Below are 26,169 nucleotides of genomic sequence, written 5' to 3'. Positions count from 1 at the left end.
GAGTAGGTCCTGTCCTGGAGTACTCAAGGAAATGATGACTCAGGCCTGTGTTCCAGGGCTATGTGGGAGCTCCTGGGCAAAAGAATGGAAAAGGTTGAAGAAATGACTGAAATCATGTGAATTGTACTGGTTTTAGACTTGGAAAGTATGTGACAGTGCTTGTAAACATGTTTTTACTGCAACTGGGAAAGTTGGTTTATTATGTGAGGGGACCCAATAGGCATGAGCTTCTTGTAGGGAATTCAGAGAAGAGGAAACTGCAGATGAGCAAGGAAGCCACTCGATATGGAAGCATCTCCAGGGATGTCTGGCAGCCTTTTGCAGCTGAGGGCAGTTGTATCACCCACTGATGAGGTGAAGTGCTTTTCCCCAGGCTGGCCACCAGGCCTGTGGAAGAGCTGTAGTCACCTGTAGTAAAAGGCGTATGGGGTAGGTGGGTGCCCATTTTTGGAAGAAAGTTGTAGGTTGGTGGAGAATTACATCTGTGCTTTAAATACTTAATTTTTCAAGGGAAGAAGAAACAGCAGCTGAAGGAACGTTCCCAGCACTGATGCGGTTGCTCACAAGCACTTGTTGCCTGCCACAGGAGGAACAAAGCAGGTCTTCATGTGAAATAGTAATGCTGGGTGCTTATTGCACATCTGCTATTAATTCCTGTCTGCAATGACTGTGGATCTGAAAACTTGAAAGGTGTGAAGATTTTTTTTGTTTTAGGTGGAAATATTTTGATATCTGACCCCAGTCTTGTACTAATATGGGAGCATTTCCATGCAAATTAAGTTAATTCCTTTAACACTTTAATTTTCCACTTGGTTTCAGCAAGCCAGAGAGGCTGAAAAGCCAGGGAAGGAATGAGCTTTCAGACCATCACAGTGAGGACCAAAGCAATTAAGAGCCAGGAATATTGCAGCTGGGAGTGAGAATGGGGGGATTTCTCCCCAAAGGACTGGCTTAATAATAAAAATACCCCTCAGCTGCAGTACCACTTTCTCTCACAGGACATCCCCAGCTGTACGTGTAAGCATCTCCAGAAAGGCATTAGGAGTTATTGCAAAGCTGTCTTACGGTCCCAAACAGAGAATGTTGCTCAAAGCAGCAAGGTCACATAACAAGGGCACCGCTGGCAGCAGCAGAGGTGAGAGCAGGCTTTCTGCTACCTACTCTCAGCTGAAGGCTGACTCTGCTCTTCTGCAGCTGCACCCCAGGGGGGAAGATGCAGCTGCTCAGTTGAAGTGAGAGCATCCATGGAACAGGGAAAGTGTAGTTTTCTCTATAGACTATTCCCCCTGAAACATGCACCTGCCTTTAATTAGTGGTAAATTAAGTTGTTTCAATTAGTTTTCACTCCCTCACTCCTGTCTTGAGACAGGCAGTACAGGTATATACTGTAATCTATGAGTGCTGAAGCAGCTGGTAACAAGAGAAATCAGGCAGAAGGGCAGCTGCCCATTACCCCTGTATGCAGCAACTGTGCACAAGACAAGGGAAAAAAAAAAAAACACCTCTCCTCCACTGCAGTCAGCAGAGCCAGCTGGGGGTGGCAGATTCTTGTCATTGCACTATTACTTCTTGGAAACAGCAAGGGTAAGTTCAACTCAGGCAAAAGGCCCTTGTCCTGCCAAGGGAGCATTACATTTCCATGCCTGCTCTGTACAGTCAGGAGGGCTGGCTTGTTTGTTGTCAGCACTAGTACTCCAGAGTCACCAAGAGCTGGAAGCTGAGAAGAGAAAATGACTGAACCCACTTTTCTTAAAGGGAAAGATTCAAAGGTACATCTTCTAGTAGGTCCAGCTGAGGGAAGCTGCTCAGAAATGAGACTTAAAAAAAAAAAGGGGAGCTACAGCAGCATTACCAGCTAAGTCTAAAAAACAAAAAAGAAAGAGCCAAGTACATTAGAAGTAAGGATCAATTTGAAATCACTAATTGAAAAAAAAAAGTACAAAAGTCATTTACTTTGTCAGTTTATTACTGGGCACATCATCAGTTCATACATATAAGCCACAGTAATATAAACATTTCCTATTTTTATTAAAAAAACATATTTGGGAGAAGTCAAACATCCCAGAGGTCAGCTCTCTTGCTAGTTGTAGTAGCAGCAGTTTTCTTTCGAAATACTATGGATTTTAAAGCTGTTAGTACGTTTAAAGCTGAGAAGTCTAAGCTTGCAGCAGTACCTCTGCTTCACGTGATAGAGAGGCATTTCAGGAACTCCCAAGCTTGCAAGTATGCTCGGTGACGGTCCTTTGCAGTCAAGTAAGGATGCACCAGACAGACTCAGTTCTAGGTGTGGAACTGGAACCCTCAAATGCTTCTCCAGAAACCCATGTTACCCTGAAGCAGAAAAGGCTTATCTAATACAGGGCTAGTTAAAGTGCTGCTGCATCCAGGCAGCTTTCCTCCAGACAGGACAGAATTCCTATGTAGACAGGACCATTTCTTATGGAGTCAGTTAAGTTTGTAGCAGCACAAGGTCAGTGAAGCTTGGAGAAAAGCTTCTGTCATTAAAGCAGGCACAGCTCCTCATAAAACTGATCTAAAACTAAAAGGCACAATTGCAAGGTTGAATGGGGACTACACACACAGTGGCACATAAGCAGGCAGTTCAGACACATCTCCTAAGGGGATATGCAACATAAATAAATACAACACAACAGTTTAGAAAAATAAGTGCATTAGTGTGATCCTTTACAACACAAGGAAGTAGGATTCACAAGAGCCTACAGAGGCCACTTAAGGCAAGGTTCACTTAATATTGCACTGGAGGGGGGGGGAAATTTGGCAGAACCTGCCCAAGTCACCACGACACAAACAGCTTTTTGCCTGAGGTAGAATTGCATATATACTGCTAAAACCCAGTCAAGTCCTGCTCAACTAGTCTTCAAAGTTAAAAAAAAAAAGTGCAAAGTCAATGAGCCTCTTTCCCCTCTTAAGAAGATGAATGCTTCAGGTTTGACCCCCAAAAGCAAGTCTTAGAGCAAAGTTCCAGCCAAGACCCCTGCTTCCCACCTGGAAAGCAGCAATGACTGTCTTGGTGCTACAAGTAAGGAGTGTAACAGGTCCTAATTGCAAGTCCTACAGCAAACATGTTTTACAGCCCCTCCACTTCCTCCCTCCCCACCTACTTGCTAGTTTTCCCTTCATTCACTCAGTCTGGTATATTTTTCAGAGTTAAGACTGTCCCTATTGTTTTTTCCTTATGTCCCTTCCACTGAAACCCTGCAAGACGTTTTCATTTCAGCTCTTGGTCTTCTGAGGGACACTTGAAGTTTCTTCTAGGGACTCCTCTGTGTGGCACATGCAGGGGAGGATAGAAATAAGAGCCTCTTCGATGGAGAAGAGATGTTTATCCTCTGCTTGAGGACAGAAGTAGCGCATGAAGTCTGCCAGTCTCAGCAAGTACTCTATGTTGTGGCCAGCACAACCACTTGAGGCCATGATTTGTGCTGCAATGTCTTCTTCGGATGCTGGGCCGAGGTAGGACGGGTTCTGGGGGGTCGCAATGTAAACAAGAGCCTGGATGGGTTCCTCTGCATCCTTGTCCTGCGGGTGAAACTTCACCAGCTTGGTGTCGTAGCCCCCCAGGACAGCCTCTCGCATGTTCAGATACTGGAGCGATGCAGCGATCTGCTCCCCGCAGACCTCATAGGCGACACCCCACGTGCACGCCTGCAATGAAGATAGAGCGGGGCAGTCAGGTTGAGGCAGTGATAGAAGGGGGCACGTCCAGCAGCCCCCAGCCCACCTCACCCATGGGGTCCCCATGAACCGAGGGCACAGAGGTGAGGGATGGGGTGGCTGAGCCCACCCGGGAGCCCCCAGCCGGTGCCGTACTCACCCCGCCATCCTCCATCAGTGTCACCACCCGGCCGGGCTGCGGGAGAGAGCAGAGGGAGAGCCGTCAGCAGCCGAGCCCAGCCGAGCCCCCCGCCCCACGGCCGCCCCCCACGGCCGCCCCTCGCTCACCGCCTTCTCGCTGCCGCGGTGGAAGGTGTCTCCCTGCCAGAAGCGGCGGCTGTAGCCGCGGATGAAGCCCACCTTGCGCGACGTGAACTCGAAGCCCGGCCTCCACACCAGCGAGCCGTACCCGAAGATCCACAGCGGCGGCTCCGGGGAGGACGAAGAGGGGGACGAAGAGGGGGACGAAGGAGGGGGCTCGGGCTGCCCCTGGGGCCGGCCGGGGCACTCCTGAGGGCGCTGCGGGTCCCGCTTCATGGCGGCGCCGGGCGCTGCTGAGGCGGCACACGCCGCCGCCGCCGCGCTTTAAAGGCCGGCGCGGCGCCCGCCCCGCCCCGCACGGCCCCGGTTGGCGGCCGGGCCCGGCTCGGCTCGGCTCGGCTGCTCGCGGCCGGGCTGCCCCGCGGGTGATGCAACGAGGGCGGGGTGTTTCGCCGCGCATGGGGCAAAGCGCGGCGCGGGTTGCGTCAGGCGGGGAGCGGCGGCCGTTAGCCGCCTGTGATGGGGGGCCCGGCTCCCACCGTGGGGCAGGTGCTCGTCCTAATGGTGGGACACCAAGGCTGGGAGGAAAGGGGTCGGCTAACCGCGTCTCGGTGTGGAAGCGGAGGTGTGGGGGCTGCTGGGCAGAGCTGCCTGCGCTTGGGGCGGTGCGAAAATGAGGGAAATTGGGGCAGGGAGAGTGACGGAGCGCTCAGGAGCTGGCATCGCACGCCTTGGCTTGCCTTCGTCCGAGGTCAGCGGCTGCTGCACAGCGAGCAGCCAGCATCAGACGGGTGAAGCCACGGCTCCTGACATCACCGGAGCTGAGAGTCAGGTGCATAGGTGGGCATCGGCGTGATAAAATCCACATAAAGGCAAGGAAATGGTGCAGAACCTGGCAAACTGAGTGTGTTTCCCCTTGTGCTGCACCCTGGCTGGAGCGTGGGCTTGTGGTAGGTGCTGTGAGTTACGGGGATGGGGCCCAGAGCTATCTGCCCTGCGACATGTTCGGGTCGTGTCCTGGAGACCGAGCTGCAAATCAGCCTTAGGCAGGTCCTGATGGCTCAGGAGGTGGGCACAAATCACAAAGTTGTTCATTTTGGGGGTGGAGGCAATATACAAGTATTTCTCACTGTTGTGTTTGTCCTTTGTAAATAGACTGCATGGAACGATTAGATGCAGTCTTTTCTTTAGTTTCCTGTTGGATCCCCTCCAACCATTACCCACCTTCCCATTCCAGGTAACAGGGTGTTCCAGCTGCAACGCGCAGACTGTGGTGGGTGCCCCCTGTGCCTTGCCACGTTCACTGTGGGTGACGTTGACTGTGTGGCTGCCACGTCTGGCCTACCATGCCATATGTCGCATGGCCTTCTCCCCTGCCCTGCATGATGGGCTCTCTGACTTATCTTGGATGACCCCTCACAAGGTCAATTTTAACAGACCCTAAAGCTCCTTAATTTTCCTCTCCCACTCTCTCCACTTGTGCTTTGCTCAGTCACCTTCCCTATCTTACTCAGGCTCACAGGTATGGGGGCAACTCTGAGTCCTCCCAGCCCTTCACACCGCACACCCACAAAGTTACATGCTTGTGGTTTTTCAATCAAATGAAACCAGTTTCATCTGTGGATTCAGTCAGCCCTCTGTGTCCCACTGCATGAAGTGTGTATTTTTCATATTTAGTTCTGAAAATTTTTCTTGCTAACATCAAGGCAATTTGAGCAAAACACCAAGTACGTAGTTAAAAGTATTGAAACATTCGGCCGTAGCTGCATTACCTTCATCAGGCAAAAGCACAAACACCGACAGACAAATCAGAGCCTAAACAATAAGGTGAAGAAGCTCTTGCTAGGTTCTGTTCTTAGTGATACCAGTAAAAACAAAACAAATCTAGCCTCTTCAACCTTCCTCAGGATTTGAATTTTATCCATCTGAGAAATGAGCTGGAATATGCATCACTCTTGCAAGTGAAGCAACAAATATCTTTTAGTACAAGCTAAGGAAAATTGCATAAAGAAAAAATACATTAGTGGGAAGTGACTGCATGCTCACTGACTAAGGGAGAAAAATATCTCCTTTCCATTGCAGTGCGTTCTTAATGGTATTTCTAAAAGACACTGCTGCATAGCCAGGCCAGATCTGCAGTCAAGAGCCAGTGCCTAAAGCAAAAACCCTTAGGGATCTGATTCAGAACCCATGCCAGTTAAACGCTACAGGTTTCTGCTCCCTTCAGTGCTGCTACACCCAGATCAATTAGGTACGAGGTTAGAAACTCCTTTTGAAGTCAAGTCCCTGGTTTTCTTGTGTAAAGACTTTGGGATATTGCTCTATCATTAGGAGCACAGCCTGGGGAAAGACTATTTTTGAAATTGTGGCGTATGCAGCAAGACTTTAAGAATTTTATTGGTTTCAAGCTTTCATCTTTGTTGGGGCTGAGCAGAAGAGGTATCTTGCAGATGGTGGAGATGTGGCTATGTGAGTAAAGCACATAGAGCTAAGGAGAGCAGGTGGATGCTAAGGGGAGGATTTAATGTCTGTTAGTGTTGGAGCTTGCATTCATAAGGCAAGGAGAACAGCCTGCCAAGCTAAACCACAGGAATGCTCAAATAGGTGTGAGGGAGGATGTGGCACAGCAATGGAGTTAACTGTTAAGCAACATGATGTAGATTCAGGAGAGAAACAAAAGAAGATGAAAAAAAAAACAGACTTCAGTTTAAAAGTGACAAAGGGAAAAATGAATGGAAGATAATGGTCATACTCTGTTAATTAATAAAAAAATGTAAAATTCTCCCTGCCGTTAAGCAATTGTTATTATTTTGGCTTGGTAACCTTTAGGAAGGAGGAAAAGCCAACTGTGGCTTTACTTGTTGCATCCTGAAACTGTTTTTCCTAGGTTGCAGGAAAAGGAAGGCCTAGTTTCTCTTTAGCAGTATGTGCTGTGCTTCCCCAGAGCAATTCTCCATGTTAGTGCCAGGTGACTAACAGAGTGCCAGAGCTGCCTGTTTTTCAGGATAACAATGAATCACCACAGAGCTGGAGGAACCAACAACAGGGCTGCCATGACACATAGCAGTGGATTGAAACCGTCATTAGCTTCATCTTGCATTTCGGGCACTTATTTGATTCAATAAGCTGAGGACACGCACTGGGTTTTCCCAAAAGTTGTTCTATTCAGAAAGTACTGACTGGGGACAGGAGGACTGCTGCTTTGTTTTCACATACCACATCTTCCTCCATCAGCTTGGCACCGCTTTCCTCTCTCTACAATGAGCAGATGCGATTCCAAAAAACAAATATGTCCCTTTTCCCTGAGGCTTCAGTAAATATTACAGCTATTGTGGTTGGAGGTGAAGTTCAAACAATGCCACAAACATTTTCAAGTGATGTAAATCAATACCATTCCTCTGATATGCACGTTGCCGTATTCATGTGCATCACCATTATTTCTGTTTGTTGAATCCAATTCTTACAGCATTTACAAGCCTTCAGATATGAACACATCACATATCAATACACAGATGACCTTGATTCAAACACATGCAAATACAGAAGTGGCATTGTCAAAGCTTCCAGACAAGAGCTTGGGGATCAGGAATGATGCATGGAAGAGTAGGCAGTAGTGTGTTTGGATGTTTGCTGCATCTGAAGGGAATGCACTTTCATTGCTAACTGCTTTTACCCCCAAGAGGGGGTAAATACAGTCCTGAGCAAAAAGAAGAACAAATGGCAAAGGACTTACCAGTACTTTAAAGAGAACAACCCTAAACTCTAAGATATACAGTACTAAAGGGACACCAGGCTGAAAAACAGAAGTCTCTGTATCCGGGACAATGAAGAAACTGTATACAAAGCACCTGTACAGGTGATAAACAAGGCAGTGAAACAAATCTCCATGTTTAGATGGTTTGCATATCAACGGTAATAAAAGTTTAGCAGTCTGGAGGATTCTTCTGCAGGACAGAACTTCAGCTGCTGCTGGTCTACTTCAGTCCTATGGCTGATTCAGCTCTGACTGTTAGCAGTTGTGATGGTTGTTTTTGCAGTGTGCCCGATTCATATCCCAAAGATTACTGGTAGGAATGGGTTTTAAGTCATGACAGACTTGATTAGTATTTGAACTAGTTACATGTGAGGAAAAAAAAAAAAAAAGTAATCCATTGATCCAAAGAGCATTTTCATGTGCTATCAGTTCCCAGTGGCCTGGTAGTTTACTGAGAAGTCCTTTGAAGAAAACCCAACGTCGTCTTTTTGGCTTTTTGGTCTTATAGACAGAATTGATCTGCTGCAGTATGGTTTTTGCCAGCTTCCCCTCCCATTCTCACTTTGAGCTTGTGTAAATGGGAATAGGACTGTTTTACATCATGGGGTTTATCCTGGTGACCAAGGGAGAAAGAGAAAGAAGGGGGCTGTTGTTCAAACTGAATTGGCACAGAAGTACATGAGCATTAGATGGACATGAGTGGCATAGTCTGGAGATCGACAAGAACATCCTAACCTGTAGAGCAGCAAGTTTTTGATATTTCACCCTTACTTCCCCAGTTGAACCAGCAACAGCAAAGGAACCACTTTATCTAGATTTAACTGCAACAGGGCTCACGTGATGCCTATCGATTAAATCTATTACCCACTGTACCTTTCCATCCAATGCATTTGAAGAACAGAAAGTTTGCATTTCAGGAGCATCACAGGAAACAGCCTGAGTATAGCTTCAGTCAGTTAGAACCCAGCTCCACTTCGAGCTTGTGGGCAGTTTTGACCCTGCTGGCAGGGGCTGGCCTTGGTGGCTCTGGTCATCCCACCTCTGTCACATTCCTTATTGCTGACTGATTGCTGAGGTTCCCCAGTGCTGGTCCATAAAGAATTTCCCCATAAGGAACCAGAACTTCAGTTTCAGACTGGATTTTATTTTGGTTAAAGGTAGGCATAGTAAGCAGAGACTGAGGAGACAGTGTGGAGGATTGTTGCAGGAGCTTAGAGAATTTTTTAGATTAAAAACTCAGTAAGAAGCCTTCTAGTCAAATAAAAAAATGGATCAAGAAAGAAGTGAGACTCCAAGCAGTGATCTAAGCATCAAGATGGCTTAGATGCAAATCAGTAACAAACAGGATGGTGATTGTTATGACTTAAAAAAAAAATTGCCACATCTGAAACAAAAGCACAGATCTAAGAGCTCCTGTTCTTGTGTCAAGGGAGGTGAAAGAACAGACGCAGCAAGAGTTCATAAGCAAGGAATGTAAATATATCAAAATGGGGCAGGCACCACATGACTGGAAAACAGAAAGCAGTGCCCATATTTGAGACATGAAAAATGAAATGCAACATAGAAAATGAAAGACAACGCATTTGAAGAACAGAAAGTTTCCATCATCACAGGAAATAGCCCAAATATAGCTTCAGTCAGTTGGAACCAAGCTCCAGAATTTCTGGAGATTTGTGATGTCAGAAAAGCTTCATCAGTTTACAGTGATAAAGTTTTGATCTGACTTGCTTGCAGCTGTTCTTGCCCACATCATCACAGGGTTTCCCTAACAAGCATTGTTTGCATTGTTCATCTGAGGCCTAGATGTTATAGATTCCTTTTCTGCTAAAGCCCAGACGCTGCCAGCAAGCGGATGACCACGAATCCTCCAGCAGGCCCAAACTTAGAGTCCAGAAGCATCCAACTGAGGTACTAACAGCAAAGCAAGAGTTGCAGAACATATGCAGACCCTGAAGCACCATCTCACCTACTTGAGAAACCCCAAACCAGATGGTGTTAGAGTATTGTCTGGAGTTTTGAAGGAAGGGGTGTGCAGCAGGTTGAAATTCATGTCCTACTTGCCAGCGAAAAAGTGAGCTACAACAAGGTCTGTAACCAAACTTTAAGAAAGGACCGGAACCAGCTGGCTTGCTTTCTGAAGATGGGGAGCAGCAGGTTCCCAAATGTAATAACAGCACAAGAGGCTTCACAGGGGTGAAGTTTGAAATGGGACCACGCAGCACAAACAGGAACCACCTCCTCCCTCTGCCAGCCAGCTGGGAGAGCCCAGTGTGTACTACTGCAGGGAGAGCGGCCAGCTCCTCAGCAGCACTGCTGCTCCTTGCTGTGGCCAGGAGAAGGGCTTTGCACCTGCAGCAGTTACTAATAGCCTTCATCTGAGGGAGAAAGGGGCCCCAGCTGCTGCTCAACTCATCCAAATTCTTAACAAGGCAGAAAGGAGGCTAGTGGTGGTTATGTTTAGGTTCTTGGTTGCTCTAGGGCAGGAAGATGTGTGTGTTGCCCTTCCACTCAAAGCAATTAATCAGCTGCTCACCATGTGAGATCTGTGTGGAGAAAGAGAGGTAAGCAGCTATGTCGATAGGAAGCTCCTCCTTCATTGGGTTCTTTTTCTGTTATGGTTTTTGTTATGTGTAAGTATGTCTCACATTGCATTTCACTGTTTTGAATGTGTAAGTGTTGCTGCGAGTGAAGGAGATAGCACATGTGATGCTTAATGCAAACAAAATGTTTCATGCTGTTGTATAAGCAAATGTGATTTGCTTTTCCCTGAAATTGCTAAAAAGTCTGCTTGCTGTCACCTAAGGAATCACCCTGAGAGGTAGATCATACCAAGCAGATTTTTGCTAGTGACAAATACTGGCAGACTTTGCTTTAAACATGGCTGTCCTGGAAAAAAATGCGATTGTTAAGACTATGTCTCTGCCTGAGGAGAACTGTGATTCCTGGGGAGAGTTCCTCTAGCATGCAGCTGAAAATCTTTGTCTTTATATTGTAGTACCTCTGGTGCTGAGGTACTGTAGTATCGGTACTGAGGTATTGTAGTACCTCTGGTGATGAGAACTGCTTTGATACTTAAAATAGCTGTAGATGTGTTGTATGTGAGCCAATGTGTTTGGTTTTCTGGTATTAATAGGAGAGATTCTGGCTTAACAGTAACTCTACTCCTTCTGTGATTTTTGAAATCATGTCCACTTAGGCTGGTTAGTTAGTTCTCAGCTGTCTCAAAATAAAAGCCTGCTTTCTTCCCCCTATAGTTTGATAACCTAGGTATGCCATTTCCCTTGCTAAGCCTTGCCATGATTAGCTTAACAGACCTGAAGATCTGTCCTTTACTAATTACTGGTGCTCTTCCTCAAGATGAGGAGCAGAACACACTAATGATCACCACCTTAAAGCACAATGATATTTATTTAGAACAAAATGTTATGGAAAAAGACACTTAATAAGCCAAGAAATGACTCGCACACCTGCTAAGTGATGCCTGTCTGCCTTGTGGTGCCCTAGCAATATGATAAGCAAGTTCTGCCAGCTCTTTAATTCAGAGAGAGCATCTGTGTGTCAGATCAGGCTGTCTCTGTGTGAGGCCCCAGAAGACAAAGCTGAGTGCCAGGACAGCAGGCACGGAGGACTTGCATGTGCACAGGTTCCGCAGAAACACTCATTCAGCCTGGAACACAAATGCATGAGTAACGTGTTGCCCAGCAGCCTGTCAGCCCGTCCTTTCCATGCTGTGGGCCAGAGGTCCCCTCTTGAGCATCTCTCTACAGTCATGTACGCTCCTGCCTGTAACCTCGGTGCCAGTCATGCTGCTCTGTGGAGCCTTGTGCCTGCCACCTTCTTGTGTGTGCGGACAGCAAGAACTTGCCAGGCCGAGCAGCTGAGAGTACTCGAAAGGACTCAGTGGCTGTTGGACTTTGTGTCTTGCTGGTAATGGGCACTGTGCTCCTATGCTCGACCATGCGCAAGATCAGAAGAGGAAAGCATCTGCCTGGCCAGAGCTGGTGTGTGTGGTGGCTGTGACCCCTCCACGGGTGGTCCTGGTGCCTTCCATGCTTTGCAGCCTTTGAGTTTGTGTGGCAGCCTTTGACAGCTTGGTGTTACCACTTCCATCATGGGGATATTGTAACTCTCAGATACTTAACTCCTAAAGATGATGAGGATAAATCATTTCCAAATTAAGCCTCTTTCTGTTCAATGTAGGAGATGTGAAGCTTCCAGACCCTATGGAGGTCAGAAAGTGCAGCTGCAGTCCATGTAGGAACTGAATTTTGAAATGAAACAGCTTCTATTTTTAAGAGAAGTAATGATTTCGGTGGTCTGTCTCCGGACTGGCAGCGGCTCTGGTTGCTTGGCTTGAAAAACAAAAACAGACATACGTGTGTTTTACTGCTTTTTATTTATTTTTTTCAAGTTTCTTTTCTATCCCATATGCAAAATCTGAGCCATGTGGCAGAACAGTTGTGCTGTCCTGCACGACGATGGAAACAAGGCTCAGCGGGGTGCATTGCGTCAAGTCTCAGGCTGCGCTGGTAACAGGAGGCAGGTAGGAAGGAAGAACCGCAGCGCCCAGGCTGCTGCTGTACTGAAGATTCACGGGGTGAGTCAGAGCAATAGCATAAAGTGGGGTGAATTCCTTGTGGCTGCACTGCACAAGGGGGTGTGATTTGGGGAACATGACTCCAGGCACGTACAAAGACCGGGAGTCGCTGGGCTGCTGCACCTTGCTGCCCGTGACTCATGGTGCTGTCTGTGGGAAGGGCTGCCTCCGACTGCGTGGATGCAGCAGCTGGGCTTACCATGCTCGTCGGCATTTCTGCCCTAGCTTTGTGTCATCAGGACCGCACCTGGAGGCACCAGGCAGAAGCAAGAAGTCACTGCCCAGAGGCTGCGTCCTTTGCTTCTCTTCCCTGGGTGTGATGAGGCACAGGTGCATTTCTCATGAAATTCTGGCTGTGTTGCTGTGCTGTGGTTGAGTGCCTGAACAAGAAGGGCTCTTGGGGCACTGTACAGCCAGTCCATTAATCGCCTGCAGCTTCCTTGCTTCCAGTGCAAATGTGAGGTGAAAAGGCTGCCACCAGCCTTTAGATCAAATGCACAGTAAGAGGAGTAACTTAACAGCTTTTACAAGGTGCAGAGATGTTCCAGGTGTGCTTCCTCACCGTGTGTGGGCAGTGGTAACAGCACAGTTCTGTGGTCCTTGGTCTTAACTGGGAGGCAACAGGAAAGTGACTCACGTGGCATTGCATCCACTTCTGTGCAGGGGACACGGTGACTCGAGGGACGGGTGCAGGGCCACACAGTTAGCTGTGAGAAGGACTGCAAAACTATGCAGGCTGGCAGCGCCCGAGCTCTTGGCTGGTTAAAATCACTTGTGAAGGCATCTGAGCTCTGCTTCAGAGTTCCTCAGCTGTTGGTGACCTGTTGGCACCAGCAAAGAAAGCTCTGCTCCATTGAGAGATGTCATTGAGAGCCTGTGTTATAATTTGCGTGTCCTAAACTAGCACCCAGTGTTGGCAGAACAAGATGATTCCTATTGCCCTGTTCTCATGTCTGCTTAGGCAACTCCTCTGTGCATGTAGCTGCAGCGGCACCTGAACTTGTTCCTGCACTCGCTCACCATGTTCTGATGTTGTTTCTCTCTTGGCTGACTCCGGCCTATCTGTGTGCCCTATGAGATTGTTTTTCCCGTCTGCTCTGGTTCTACTATCGATCCTGACCTGGCACCAACCTTCCCCAGCTCTGCTGTGACATCATTCTGTTGCAGATTTTAATTCTTCTCCTGTTTCTAGCTTTGTCATATCTCAGCCCCTGCTACTTGCTGAGCTTTTAGGAACTGACCTAAGAGCACAAGCTAAACTTAGCCATGCTGAATCCAATAGTTTCATGTATCTATACCAAGGCCAAAGTTTTCCTTGTGACTCCAGCTCCTCCCTGCCTCCCCCAGTATCAGCTCTCAGCAGCTCTTTGATAGCTTGAAGTGTTGTGATAACTTTCCAATACCAAATATCCTGTCTAGTTGTTTTTATTTGTGCATGGTGACAGTAAAAAAGCCACCAGGTCAGAATGGAAGCGCAGTTGCTTTGGCTGGAGTAAAGGGTAGTTAGTGTAAGGCTACAGTTATCTGGGTCCGTTGGGGTCCTGAAAAATAATGAGACTTCTTGGGGAGAGGTGGAGAAGAGGGAGAAGTGAGGCTGATGTGGCTTATGTACTTTTTACAGATAATCAAATTAATCCAACTTGCACTCCACCTGCATCCTTGTACCTCACCCGTAGCACTCATCTGCCAGAGACACCCAGCTGGCTGTGACAATGCGAAATGAAGTGTGGCATAGTTTGGGGGCAATCTGTATCCAGGTTTTACCAGGGCACCCTCCCTGCTAATGGCCAGCGTGAGCTCTGGCAGTGAGCTGTACAGTATGGGCTGCGGGGAGTCTTCTCCTAGAGCTGCGTATGCCCTGTTCGCATGAACGCTAGAGGCTGGTGACTGGTGTGTCAGTGGAATATCAAAGTCATAACCCAAGTGATTGGTACATGATGTAATGATTAAACTGGAATGCTGTACTCACGCAGAGGCCTCGTCACCAGCTGTTTACTAATGCTGGTGCTACACATAGCCTGAGGTTACATCAGGCTAGGGAGAGCACAGCCAGATTTTTGTGAGGTGGGAATAACTAGACTGGTGCCAGGACAACAGCTGACAGTCAGCTTTTTTCTGATAGGTATTTTCTTCCTCTTATTTCACGGAAAAGCCCTGAAACATTCCCACGATGGTGGCATCAGTATAAGATTTCACAACTCGCATCTAACACATGTACTTTAAGCCTTCGAAGATGTGTGAAATCCACCCTGGTACAGGCTGCAGTATCGAGGAAAGACTCTATGTCCTATTATGTGCGTGTATCGGGTAGAAACCAATCATCTGACTCCATCTCACCTGTAAGAAAATAAATAAGCTCTTACCCCACAGTCCCCAGAGCATTGTAACAAAATTGCTGTACAACTGTGTGTGTTCCAGCTTCTGACCAATGTGCACCTGCTCTCTGCAGGGCTGGGGGGTGCAGAGCCCGTTCTTTTGTGGGATACACGCATGTCGTGCTGCACTATACTTGGGGCTTTCCCGTATATTTTAGTCTTGTGTCCAGTAGAACTCCCACTTCAGAAGATCTGTGCCAGCTAAAACAAGAGGGCTGTTGCCTTATCACCCTTTAAGAGGCTAATAACTCTTTAGGATAATGTTTTGTGTTTTTTTTTTTTTTTTTTCCTTTTAAATCACCCTCTCATCTCACAGGCTCCAGTCCTATAGTGCTTGGCTGCAACCCGCTAAGACCCCAGCAAGCTTGTGATGTCAGCTGGAGCACCTGGGCACTGTCTGAGGGAGAGGGGCTTAAAGCAGAGGTGGGTGCAGGGGGAGAAGCCAGTTGTGTCCTGCTCTCTGCGATGTTGTTTGGTGGAAGCTTATTCCTAAAGTCTGGTACTGGAGGCTAGTGCCAACATCTGTAGCTTTATTCTAAATTCCACTGCTTCAAACAGGAAAGTACAGTCAGTCACAGTGCTGCCCAGTTGTAGGCTGACCATCTCTGTGTGTAACGTTATGATCAGACCATGTTCTGTTTACACAAGACAATAAGGATCTTTGCAAAGCTGGACTGGATCAAAATTAGCAGAGGATCCTGTGTGAAGACTGAGTTAAAAATGTGTTTAAATACCTTGATGCTGGATTTAATCATGTGCTTAAGATTAAGCAGTTAGTGATTCCTTTAATTTGAGTGTGTCTGTGCATAACAGACGCCTTCAGAGCCAGAGGTATGAAGGATCCCTCGAAATCTGCCTGTGCCTTTTCTCTTCAATCCTGGAGAAGGCTGAGGTGATCAGGCTGTTGTCCAGGAACTGTTTAATAACTCATCTCTAGTTGAATTATTGGCCACCTGTTCCTCGCCTGTCCCCCACTTCGTTACCTCCTGTGCTGAAATCGGAGCCTATGCTAGGAGATCTCCTTGTACTGATGCTGTGGGATTCTCTTCTGGATCCAGCTGGTGGGAAAGCTTCCCACACACGGTCTGCTTTTTTCACTGCCCCTCCAGACCTGCTGGCAGGACTGTGTTGTACACATTTTAGCCTAAATGAGCAGGGCACACAAACTGCTATGCGACAGGTTAAGCTAACATCTGCTGGCACAGCAGTTTGAGTGCACATCCACTTCCAAGTATTCTTCTTTCCCTTTAGCTCTCATTAAACAGGCTTTCCAAGTTTGCATTGCCATATTATGCAAAGCAGCACAGCAGAGCCCTTGGATTTCTTAGCTGTTGGATTTCCATGGGTGAGCAGACAGCTTTTGCTTGTGAATGAGTAAATTGTGGATGGATACCTGTGTAGGCAGGTTAAGTGCAAGGATTGAGATTTCACTGCGATGTGATGGATTGGCCTGTGATGGGGATGGATGTAGCTGTGGAGGGCTCTGTTCACCTAATGCAAAGCCTAAGGGCTGCATTTCTTGCAGTCAAGCAGTATAAATAAGAGAAAATCTAAGCCAAGAACTATTTCTCTTCCTCCCTTCAAGCCAGGGTGACTTGCTGTATGCTGAATGTAAATTTAATTTTGCCATGCATCTTTTTTCAAACATCAGCAGGTGTGAGCTCTTCTAATTCTTGCATGATGATGAGTTCTGCACCAAAGGAGAGTCAAAACCAGGCTCTATAGCAACCTCTGTGAAACCTCCAGCCTGAGAAATAATCCCCTTGTCAAGCTTCAGCCACTTTCCTGTATCAGAATTTGCCTGTTTTCCTTGAGCTATTTTTGGCTGTACTTTAGACATTCATGTGGCAGAGGGTGATTATGAGAACAATTAAAATGAGTTAAAAGGTGCTGTGCTGGTGATTATGGAAGAAAGGTGTCACGGTGTGGGTGTGTAATAGCTAGCATGTTTTGCATATTGCTCATGCTGGAATGCACGGTGAGGCGAGAGGACCCAGTCCCTGAGCAGCGAGGTCACTGTGGCATGTCATGGTATTGGTGAGATGAGTAGCAAAGGTTGCATCAGGTTGCTGAGCACTAGCAGTAAAGGACATGTAAAGAGCCCTAAAGCGGGAGAAATCCATGGGGGAGGGCCAGCTGGGGGCTACACGTGCCTTTTCCCAGAAGAAATTAGATCAAAACAGTTACAAGCTGAGTCCCCCAGCTTTTCTGTGGTGTCTGCTGGACACCTGGTGCACTGGATTTAAAACCAAATCATTTCATACTGTGTGACCAGGTTAGTCAAGAAACAGCCATAAATGGGGAAGCCGAGAAACAGTGGAAAGACAGAAAACAGCATTCAGCTCTCGGTATGACCCTTTAAATTGAAAAAGCAAAAAAAAACAAAAAAAGTCTGACATAGATTTCATAAGTAAGAGAATTGGGGAACAACAATGGATGTCATTCGAGAGCATCATTGGTTGTTTGTGAATTTTTATGGATAAATCTCTCTCCTGGTATGTTCTCTCTGTATGAGAGAAATTAAAGCAACTGCTTAGATGCTGTTCATTGTCAAATGTTGTATCTATGGATCCTCTAACAACTCTGGGCAGGCAGATTGTTCCTCCTCCCAAGCAGTTTATTTATTATCAGTTCTTTTCCACTCTGCTCATTCTCATTCACTTCTGAGGGCCTTAAGCAGAACTATTGCCCTCTCAGCAAGCTCTAATCTGTGTGTGGAGAGATGATGTGAAAGAGGTATGCTGATAACCAGGACACTTGAAGTGATTTTATGCCTTCAACGGACCACAAGTACCATGGAACCATAGCCTTGACCTTGCTGTATTCATTGCCTCCAACCTGTGCATGCTTCCTGCCTGAGCAGGCTCAGGCATTGCATCAGTATCCTCTGGTAATGTGCAGAACTCTTTTTACACTGGCTAATTGAGCCTAACTCATTGAGGCAGATGAGTAAGGACTAACTATCCCTCTCAGAGGTGGGTGAGTAAGTATTAGCCCACTTTACACCTGGGAAGAGCAGTGGAGGGAAAGTGGCTTGCACAAGGGTAAGTGGGAGCTGGTGTGAGCGATATCAGAGTACCCTGCTTGCTGGCACCCAAGCCATGTTCATGAGCTGCCTTCCTCTGTCATGCTAGGAGTGAGCAGGAGGTCACCAGCTGCTCAGGTGCATTCGTGCTGCTACTTGGACCTCTCCTTATAATGGCACTGTTGGGAGAAGGAAGAAACATGAGAGTTACGCGACAGGTCCCACTAAACCACCCTTTTCTCATGGTCCATGCACTAAAATAAAGGTTCAAGTGAACCTTTCAAGAGATATCACTCTTCTTATTTTGAAGATGACAGTGTATTTTGTATAGATCTGGCCCAGTAGATATACCACAGGTGTCTAATCATGGAGAGTGAAGAAATTGTAAAGTTCTTTATGGAACAAGGGAGATAAATTAAGTATTAAGATATCCATCCTGGATTAGATTTCATATTGCTCGCTGGGTGTGAGGTACCATGGTGGGTGATGTATTGAGAGAGGCATGGGGGAGCAGGCTCAGACACCAGCCGCGCTGCCAAGCAGAGTAGCAGTACTAGTGACACGGTGGCAACAGGCGCACGTTGGCCTGCTGAGCGCTGGCAGGAGGACAGCCTGGGTAGTCCGATGGCAAGAGGGATGCTGGCCTTGTTTCAATTGCTCGGTCTGGCTGCATCAGTGCCCTGGTTGGTATTTCCTTCCTTCTTCTCTAGAGAAAAGACAAGATAATTTGAAGCGCAAAGCCAAGACTTTGCCCTCTGGAGGGGTTCCAGGGCTGCAGATGGACTGGGCTCTTTGCAGTGCTGCTGGAAAGCAATCGCATTTGTAGTTCAGGGGAAGGGTAGAGGAGGAGGGAGAGTCACTGATCTGACAGCAGGGATAAGAAGGTAGCTCATTAGCACATCATCCTTTCTGCACCCTTCTGTGTGGGAGCAGATCTCCATATGATGACATTCAGAGTCTGGCAGGAATGTCATCCTGAGCTAGCAGGAATTTCTCCACAAGAAAGTGCAAGTGGGTAAGTCTGAAGAGATGGAAAGTGAGCTCCTCAGTGGTCCAAAGAGCAGGTTCATCCTTCGTAGCTCTTCTCAAAATTCACCATCAGCTGCTGACCTCAAATGTGGAGAGGAAGCATGGAGCTAATGAGGCAGTTGTTTATAAAAAGTAAAATAAAATGCCCACGGGATGTATAGCACTGTGGTGAGGCTCCTTAAGGAAAAGGGATCATCTCTGGCAGCCTGTTTTTGGAGCAGCCAAAAGGAGGCTTTTCAGCGCTGCCTTCAGCTTGTGTCAGTTACAGTAACTTGGGTGCATCCTGCAACGTGACAGCGACAGTGAGGTGGAGGGCAGAGCAGAGAGAAGTGTTTGTATTCAATGGTAAGGTAGCCCCCACTGAGAGAGGGTCTCAAAGCACTGTACAAACACCTGCTGTAACCTGTAGTGGCAACAAAACCTAATGGAGGAGAGAGAGGGTAAATTCTGCGCAGAGGGCAGCTGTAGAGCCTGAACAGAAGGAGCAGGGAGAAGAGAGGGAATAGACACTTCACCTGAGTTCCTGTGGTCCTGATTCACACCCATGTAACTCTGCTGGAGTCAGTGCAAGTACACTAGTATGCAGCTGGCTTTTTATCTTGGTTAGCAAAATATAAAGGATGACATCCCCCATTCTTCTGGGAAACGGCTGACCTCTGCAGATCTGGGGTGGGGAGAATCTTCTGTGGTTGCACAGTGGTGCCTTGAATGCCTTTGCTTTTCTGGAGAATGACCTGGCACCTGTCCTTGCAGGCAGCACTTTGTAACGCATCAGTACATTCCCCATTGCAGTACAGACTTATTATTTACTGAGTCACTTGTGACCTTGCTGTTGCAGTCCCAGAGCTAAGCAAAGCTCTTTTTTTTTTTTTTTAAAGGCACTTTGGGCATATGTTCAATCCATGGCCTTGCAATGATGCACCTATATACTCAAACTATTAGTAAGCTATCCTTGTGGCCACAAATTTTGCTCACGCTAACAGTACGTGCCTGTGGCCATGCAGCACAGGGCATTTAACTTCATTAGCCCCCTTACTCCATTCCCCATTAACCGCATTGCACCATGACAGAGGACTATGTTTTCAGTTCCAAGAGACCCCACAGCTCTGCTCAATTAAGGTGCCTCTCATGAGAGGCAATCATCTCTGCCACCTACCCTGAGCTTTCACAGCCTCAGTGCTGTAGCCACAGGCTGTGACCGCTCTGTAGACTTCTACCAGCTCTACAGGGTAGGTCAGAGATGCTGTTTTTCTGGCTCCTGAGGGGCTGCAAGACTGTATGTGCATGTGTGAGGCTTATGGATCTGCTGCAAATACTTTGTTCTTTCCCACTGCTCTCCTTGTCCTCCAGCACAGATGAAGCTACTTGGCTATCCAGAGATAAAATCTGCATGTGGTAACTGGTGCACGATGAAGAGCTCCTTCAGCACTAGAACTCTCACCCACTCCCACATGCTGCCAGTTTGGATTTGCGTGGTATATCTGTTCCTTTCCAGCCTGTTCTCAGCAACATGCCCCACAGTGGCATGCGGTGGGACAGTCCGCAATAAAGTTACTAAACAGAACATACCCTGCAACCATTGCCCGCTCAGATTTCCAACAACAATGCACAAAAGGGATAGCAATAAAGCTTTGTATTGCACTGGGATCGCTGATAACGACATAGACTTATTTCCAGATGTTTTAGTAAGAAAACAGCTAATTAAAAGCATGCATATATAGTTTATTTATTTATATTTATTTTTGGAAGAACAGTTACAGCCACTCTGTCTTCATTCTGCAGTTCAGGATGTCCAGGGTCTTTCCTGTGCAGTGTGTTGTGGCTCAGAAGCACCTGAGGATTGTGAAAGCCACAGCAAAGGACAGTTCCTTCCTCAAATAGTTTACAGTCTATTTAGACAAGGCAGGCAAAAGGTGAAGGAACAGAGTGGGTTTTTGTTGTTGTTGTGGTGGTTTTTGTTTTCTTTTTGCCTACTGTAGGTGAGATGTGAGGAAATAAAGTGCCAGCCAGATGCAGTGCCCTGGCATTCTGCTAAGCTTCATCTCCTCAAGCTTGCAGCAGCACCTTGACCACTGAGCTGTTCTGAGCAATCCCTCGTGCAGGCTGAGCTTTGGCAGCAACAGGCTCACTGGCTTTCTGTGGGTGGATAAGCAAGCAGCAGTCACAGATACTTTTGTACCATGCAGATGTGAAGTTGCAGGAGCAGAAGCAATATCCCTTGGTCTCCCACTTATTTTGCCATCCCATAGCATTTCTTCTCCAACAGCATCTCTCTAATCTTCCCAGACTAAATCCTCTACTGACACATCCTCTGTTCAGTAGGTGGTTTGCCCTTCACCTTGGCCTTTCAAACCACCACTGCTGCTTAGCAATATGTAGCCTGCCTTCTTTAATGCGTTTTTTGTAAACTGGCACCTTAAAGCTAACAATTATCAGGTGGCTAAGAAGGCCAACAGCATCCTGGCTTGTATAAGAAGCAGTGTGGCCAGCAGGTCTAGGGAGGTGATTGTCCCCCTGTACTCGGCTCTGGTGAGGCCGCACCTCGAGTACTGTGTTCAGTTTTGGGCCCCTCGCTACAAGAAGGACATGGAGGTGCTCGAGAGAGTCCAGAGAAGGGCAACGAAGTTGGTGAGGGGTCTGGAGAACAAGTCTTATGAGGAACGGCTGAGGGAGCTGGGGTTGTTTAGCCTGGAGAAGAGGAGGCTCAGGGGAGACCTCATTGCTCTCTATAGGTACCTTAAAGGAGGCTGTAGAGAGGTGGGGATTGGTCTATTCTCCCACGTGCCTGGTGACAGGACGAGGGGGAATGGGCTAAAGTTGCACCAGGGGAGGTTTAGGTTGGATATTAGGAAGAACTTCTTTACTGGAAGGGTTGTTAGGCATTGGAATGGGCTGCCCAGGGAAGTGGTTGAGTCACCATCCCTGGAGGTCTTTAAAAGACGTTTGGATGTTGAGCTTAGTGATATGGTTTAGTGGAGGACTTGTTAGTGTTAGGTCGGAGGTTGGACTAGGTGATCTTGGAGGTCTCTTCCAACCTAGACGATTCTGTGATTATTGGCAGCAAATACCACATGATCTTATACTTATGAGGCACTTAGGTGAAAGGGCCTTACAAATGAAATCATTGCAAACTACAAGGAACGAAAATGCAGTGACACTGGTGGAACATCCAACTGGCCTGTGAAGTGAGTCATGGGGCTGGATACAAAACCTGTCCTACTGAGGGGCCTTTAGATAGCGTTTTCCTGCCAAGTGTCTCAGAGCCCTCTGCAAACACAGGATTCAGACTTTCTCATGTTCTTCTGTGGCATGTTGCTTGCTATGGAGCCATCTGAATAGGTCTCTTCTTCATCCTTTCCCTACAGGAGGGTCGTTTAACCTAAGCAGGGTGGCAGGATCTGCACTGCACATAGCGGGGCTGGCTCCTGACCTACCTGGCTGGTCATTTCATAATGGTTGAGGATATTGCATTTGTGCTGGCTGACCTGAGCATGTGCCTCTGGTGTATATATCTGCAATAGCTATTCAGTGTTCATATTTTAAAGGTGGTGAGATGACACAGTAAGATGGTAATGCATACAAGCTGGTGCAGGCCCTGAACTGGGCACTGTGCTGCATAGAGGATTGTCTGATCGAGCTGTGGTGGGTTGCTGCTGCTGCAGTAGGCTGACGCTGCAGGAGAGCCTGTGGAGGCTCAGACCCCCGGAGCTGCCTCACAGCTCCGATGAGCCTCCTGCGTGCTCCGGTAACAACTGCTGTTACACGGGGACTGCTGTCCCGCGTGTCCCCGGCCCCAAAGCCCTTAAAAATCACAAGTGTACAGCGTTTGCTTCCCACTAGCCTGCAGACCGCTCCTTGCCCCTGCGAGACCTCGGCGATCCCGCCTGGTGAAGCGTTCCTGCCCCGGGGGCGAGGAGCCGCGGGTCCTCCCTCCCTCCCGGTCCCCGCTCCCTCCGTGTCCCGGTCCCGTCCCGCCGCGCTGCCGGGGCGCCCCCTGCCGCCCCCTGCCCTGCCCTGCCCGGCGCCGCCAGCCCGGCCTGCGGCCCGCGGGGCTGCTTCCACCGGCACCAGGGGGGGCCGGGGCTGCACACGGGGGTCCCGGTGGGTGATGGTCGCCATGCAGCCGGCCCCCAGCCCCATCGCCCTCGAGCACAGGCTCCAGAGGGGTGAGCGTGTGAGCGCTGTGGTGGCCGCACGTGGAGCAGCCTCAATGGAGGCGTCGTGGCCACCGCCAGCCATGTCGTGGCTATTGCCAGGCATGTCGTAGCTATCGCCAGCCATGTCGTGGCCATCCCCTTCACAGCCCGGCTTCCCCGGCCATGCTGCTGGGAGCGGGAGCCGGGCCTGTGGCAGCGGGGAGGTTAACGGGGATGGTGGGGCTCTGCCAAGGCCAGTGTTTATTGTGGTGTTTCTGCTTGGGAAGAAACCGGGGGGGCTCGGGGGGGGGGGGGGGGTGGGAAGCTGTTTGGGGCTTGGGAAAAACAGTTGGCACGGTTGTAATCGGTCAGGAAGCAGGAAATGATGTCATGAGGTAACAAACAGGAAGCGATGATGGAAGCACAATGCGGGCGCTTTGGGCCCAAACTCAAGGAAAACGCTCCTCCGCCGCGGGCGCTGGAGGAGGGAGCGATTCTGCCCCCACGCACTCGAGCGCGGCTGTTTTGCTTTCCCAGATACTGTTTACACTGAGCTGCTATTTAAACAATAAGATGGGAACGGTAAACGATAATTTGCACTTCCGCAGCTGCTTTTCCCAAGGAATCTGAAAGATATGAATGAATCCTCACAACATCCGCCCGAGGCATGTGGGCATTATTAACTCCATCTTGTATGTCAGCAGAGGGGAGCAGATTGGGGTTGAAAGGGAGATTTCTGAAGGACGTGTCAGGGATGAGTGTGGATGAAAATTCAGGCACAAGGACGCGTCCCACACAACCCAGTCCATCACAGTGTCAGTTAATGGTAGTGGCCTTTCCAAGAGTCGCCCTCCAGAAAGCAGTTTGCTCTCCCGTATTTCATCTTCCCCTCCAGAGAGGAAAGCTTGAAGTGTCTGCCTTTCTGTATGAACCCTAGAAAAAGCCTGCACTTGAACTACAAGCTTCACGTTTGGATGGCTGCAATGAGGTGAAGCAAATCCTGCTCCAAATGAATCCGCATCAGCTGAAGATGCCAGGTTATGGAACAATTGCATATGAAAAAATGTGTATCTGATGTAAGGACTCCTTAACCATGTTAACTGTCTCAATGTAAAGGGAGCTTTTTGTAATTAGAAGTACAAGGGAATTTCTACCTCTTTCTGGGATGTAAGTGAACTCCATCTCCAGAAACTGTCCTGCAGTGTAATTGCATGTAAATGCAGTGTAATTGCATATAATGTTTCGGAGAGCTTCAAAACCTCCTCTTAAACAACTTATGACAAAAATTAAATACCATTACGTTACATACAGTGAAAATCACTGTATGTCTTCATGAAGGGAGCAGGTCTGGAGGAAGAAAAGAGCTGCTGTGATGTGAGGAGATGGATATGGGAGTAGGAGAAGCTATTGATGGAGAACTAGCACCAGGACCTGGCATCTGAATTGAAAGAGGTGTTTTAGAGCAGAGCCATTTCCTTTGCGGTTATCACACTTTTATTCTTTTTTTCCCCTCCAAATACGTTTTGTTCAGATTCTGTTGTGTTTCTTCGCTGACAGTTTTCCAGAGAACAAATGAGCACAAATAAAAACGCTTTGGCAATGCTTTGGTGTTTTCTGCCAAGGAGAAAATATAAGGCAAATATTAAATGGTGTTAATAGGAAATTAATTTCAAAAGCATGATGATTCATTTTTTGTACCAATAGTTTTGACCTTAGCAACCCTACTCACAAAACATTGTGGGAGCCACGTGTACAGGTACAGGGATCGTCAGAGCTCCTACATGACGCCAGGAATGGTCAGGTCCTGTTCTGGCTGGTGAGGGCCTCTCCAGCTATAAACCTAACTCTCAACAGATCTGTTTGGATGTTAAATATGAGTTGGTTTAATTTAATTTATAAAAACAAGCATGGTGCCTCTGTGACCTTCTAGACAGTTAGTTAAAAATGTAATCAACAAAACCGTTGTAAAGCCAGCAATAGCTCAACAAATAAGTCATAAAGCACAGTTAAAAGATGCCATCACCAACAGCCTCTCCTCGAACTGCGTGTTTTCCTCATTTATCTGTGTATTTGCAAAACATGGCTGTGAACAAGGTGCTATTTTGCAACTTGGGACTGTCCTGGGAATGATGTGGGCCTCGTGCAGAGCAGCCTGCAGAGCAGGTTGGCTGCAGGGATAGAGAAAGTCTGAGCACTGTCCCCATTTCAGTCAGAAGGAGGAAAGACATGATGCCCATGGAGGAGATTTAGATGGATTTAACCCTTCTGTGGTGGTTCTGCACTACCCTGCTACATGTGTGAGAGGCAAGTCCATCACTAAATTTGTATTCCACAGTGTATGGAAGAGAGAAAGTCAGCCTAGGATCACCTGTGTTACGCAGGTCACATAGCATCTAGGGGTATGTTATCTCCAGATGTGGACCACTCTACTTGCCTTAGCTCTCAGGTCTCCCCTCTCGTACATGTGTGTTAATCACAAGCCCTGAGTGACCCAGGTGGAGAGGAGGACAATGGTCTGGGAGCAGAACTCATTTTCCAGCCAACTCCACGCTCTGCACTTTTAAACTTTACCGTGACTTCTTCTTGCCCAGGGGTGCACTCCAGCAGCTTGGAGAGCTGCACAAAGTGTGTCACAACACAGTCCCTTGGAAACCAGCATGGTGGAAAGCACATAAGACCTGGAGGTGTCTCCCAAGAGTTGAACAACAAATCAGAGAGGGCTGAGCTATTCGTGGAGAAGAAAGCACCTCTAGGTGCTGGTTATGCTTTGCCATCAGGAGTTTAAAGGTGAGGAGAAAAAGTACATGCTGGTCCCTAGAACCAAATGTTGTGCATGGAACAACTGATCTAACACCTGAAATTATTGCTCTATGCACAATCATTTACATGTGAATCAGAAAGAGTTTTGTCCCAACCCTGCAGCACGGTAGAGCACAGTGCTACAGAAATATGCCACAAAGCTGCACAGGACGAGGAGCGTAAACAGCAGCAGTGATACCACCAACAGAGCGAGGAGACAGAGGGAGGGTGGTTCCACAGTGCTGAGTCACAGTGTTGCCCAGACAAGGTCTGGGTGCAGAGTAGGCAGGATTATAGGAGGCGAGAGAGTGAGTGGGGACAAATCTCACTGCTTTGGGTGTCACTGGCTAGCAGAGTATCAGGTCACTGACTGCAAGCTCTGGGAGCTGAGCTGGCAAAATTTAAAGCAGAGAGGGCGTGGGGGTTGGGGAGAAGAGGGGGGGAGTCTTGGTGTTGACTCTCCAGAGAGGCCATAAAATGGAAGTTATGAAAACAGTGAAGCGTGGCAGAGGGCCATT

General features: G+C 47.9%; 1 protein-coding gene across 1 annotated transcript; it reads right to left on the bottom strand.

Moving 5' to 3' along the window:
* Positions 1 to 630: 630 nt before the first annotated feature.
* Positions 631 to 4,225, bottom strand: CHAC1 (ChaC glutathione specific gamma-glutamylcyclotransferase 1). Its single transcript, XM_040558308.1, has 3 exons — positions 3,964 to 4,225; positions 3,836 to 3,871; positions 631 to 3,666 (listed from the first exon to the last, which is right to left on the bottom strand). Exons 1-3 carry the CDS (start codon positions 4,210 to 4,212, stop codon positions 3,235 to 3,237), a joined length of 717 nt encoding a protein of 238 aa, XP_040414242.1. The 5' UTR covers positions 4,213 to 4,225; the 3' UTR covers positions 631 to 3,234.
* Positions 4,226 to 26,169: the final 21,944 nt, after the last annotated feature.

The sequence above is a fragment of the Cygnus olor genome, chromosome 5, assembly GCF_009769625.2.
Source record: "Cygnus olor isolate bCygOlo1 chromosome 5, bCygOlo1.pri.v2, whole genome shotgun sequence".
Lineage (NCBI taxonomy): Eukaryota > Metazoa > Chordata > Aves > Anseriformes > Anatidae > Cygnus > Cygnus olor.
The sequence above is the reverse complement of the archived record's forward strand: the minus strand, read 5'-3'. Positions and strand labels throughout refer to the sequence as shown.

Bases quoted from the DNA above. Each gene is read 5' to 3' on its own strand.
- CHAC1 (XM_040558308.1), bottom strand. From the start codon at position 4,212: ATGAAGCGGGACCCGCAGCGCCCTCAGGAGTGCCCCGGCCGGCCCCAG. The intron at 3,872-3,963 runs GTGAGCGAGGGG...TCTCTCCCGCAG, and splicing joins ACCGCGGCAGCGAGAAGGCG to CCCGGCCGGGTGGTGACACT. The intron at 3,667-3,835 runs GTGAGTACGGCA...TCTTCATTGCAG, and splicing joins CACTGATGGAGGATGGCGGG to GCGTGCACGTGGGGTGTCGC.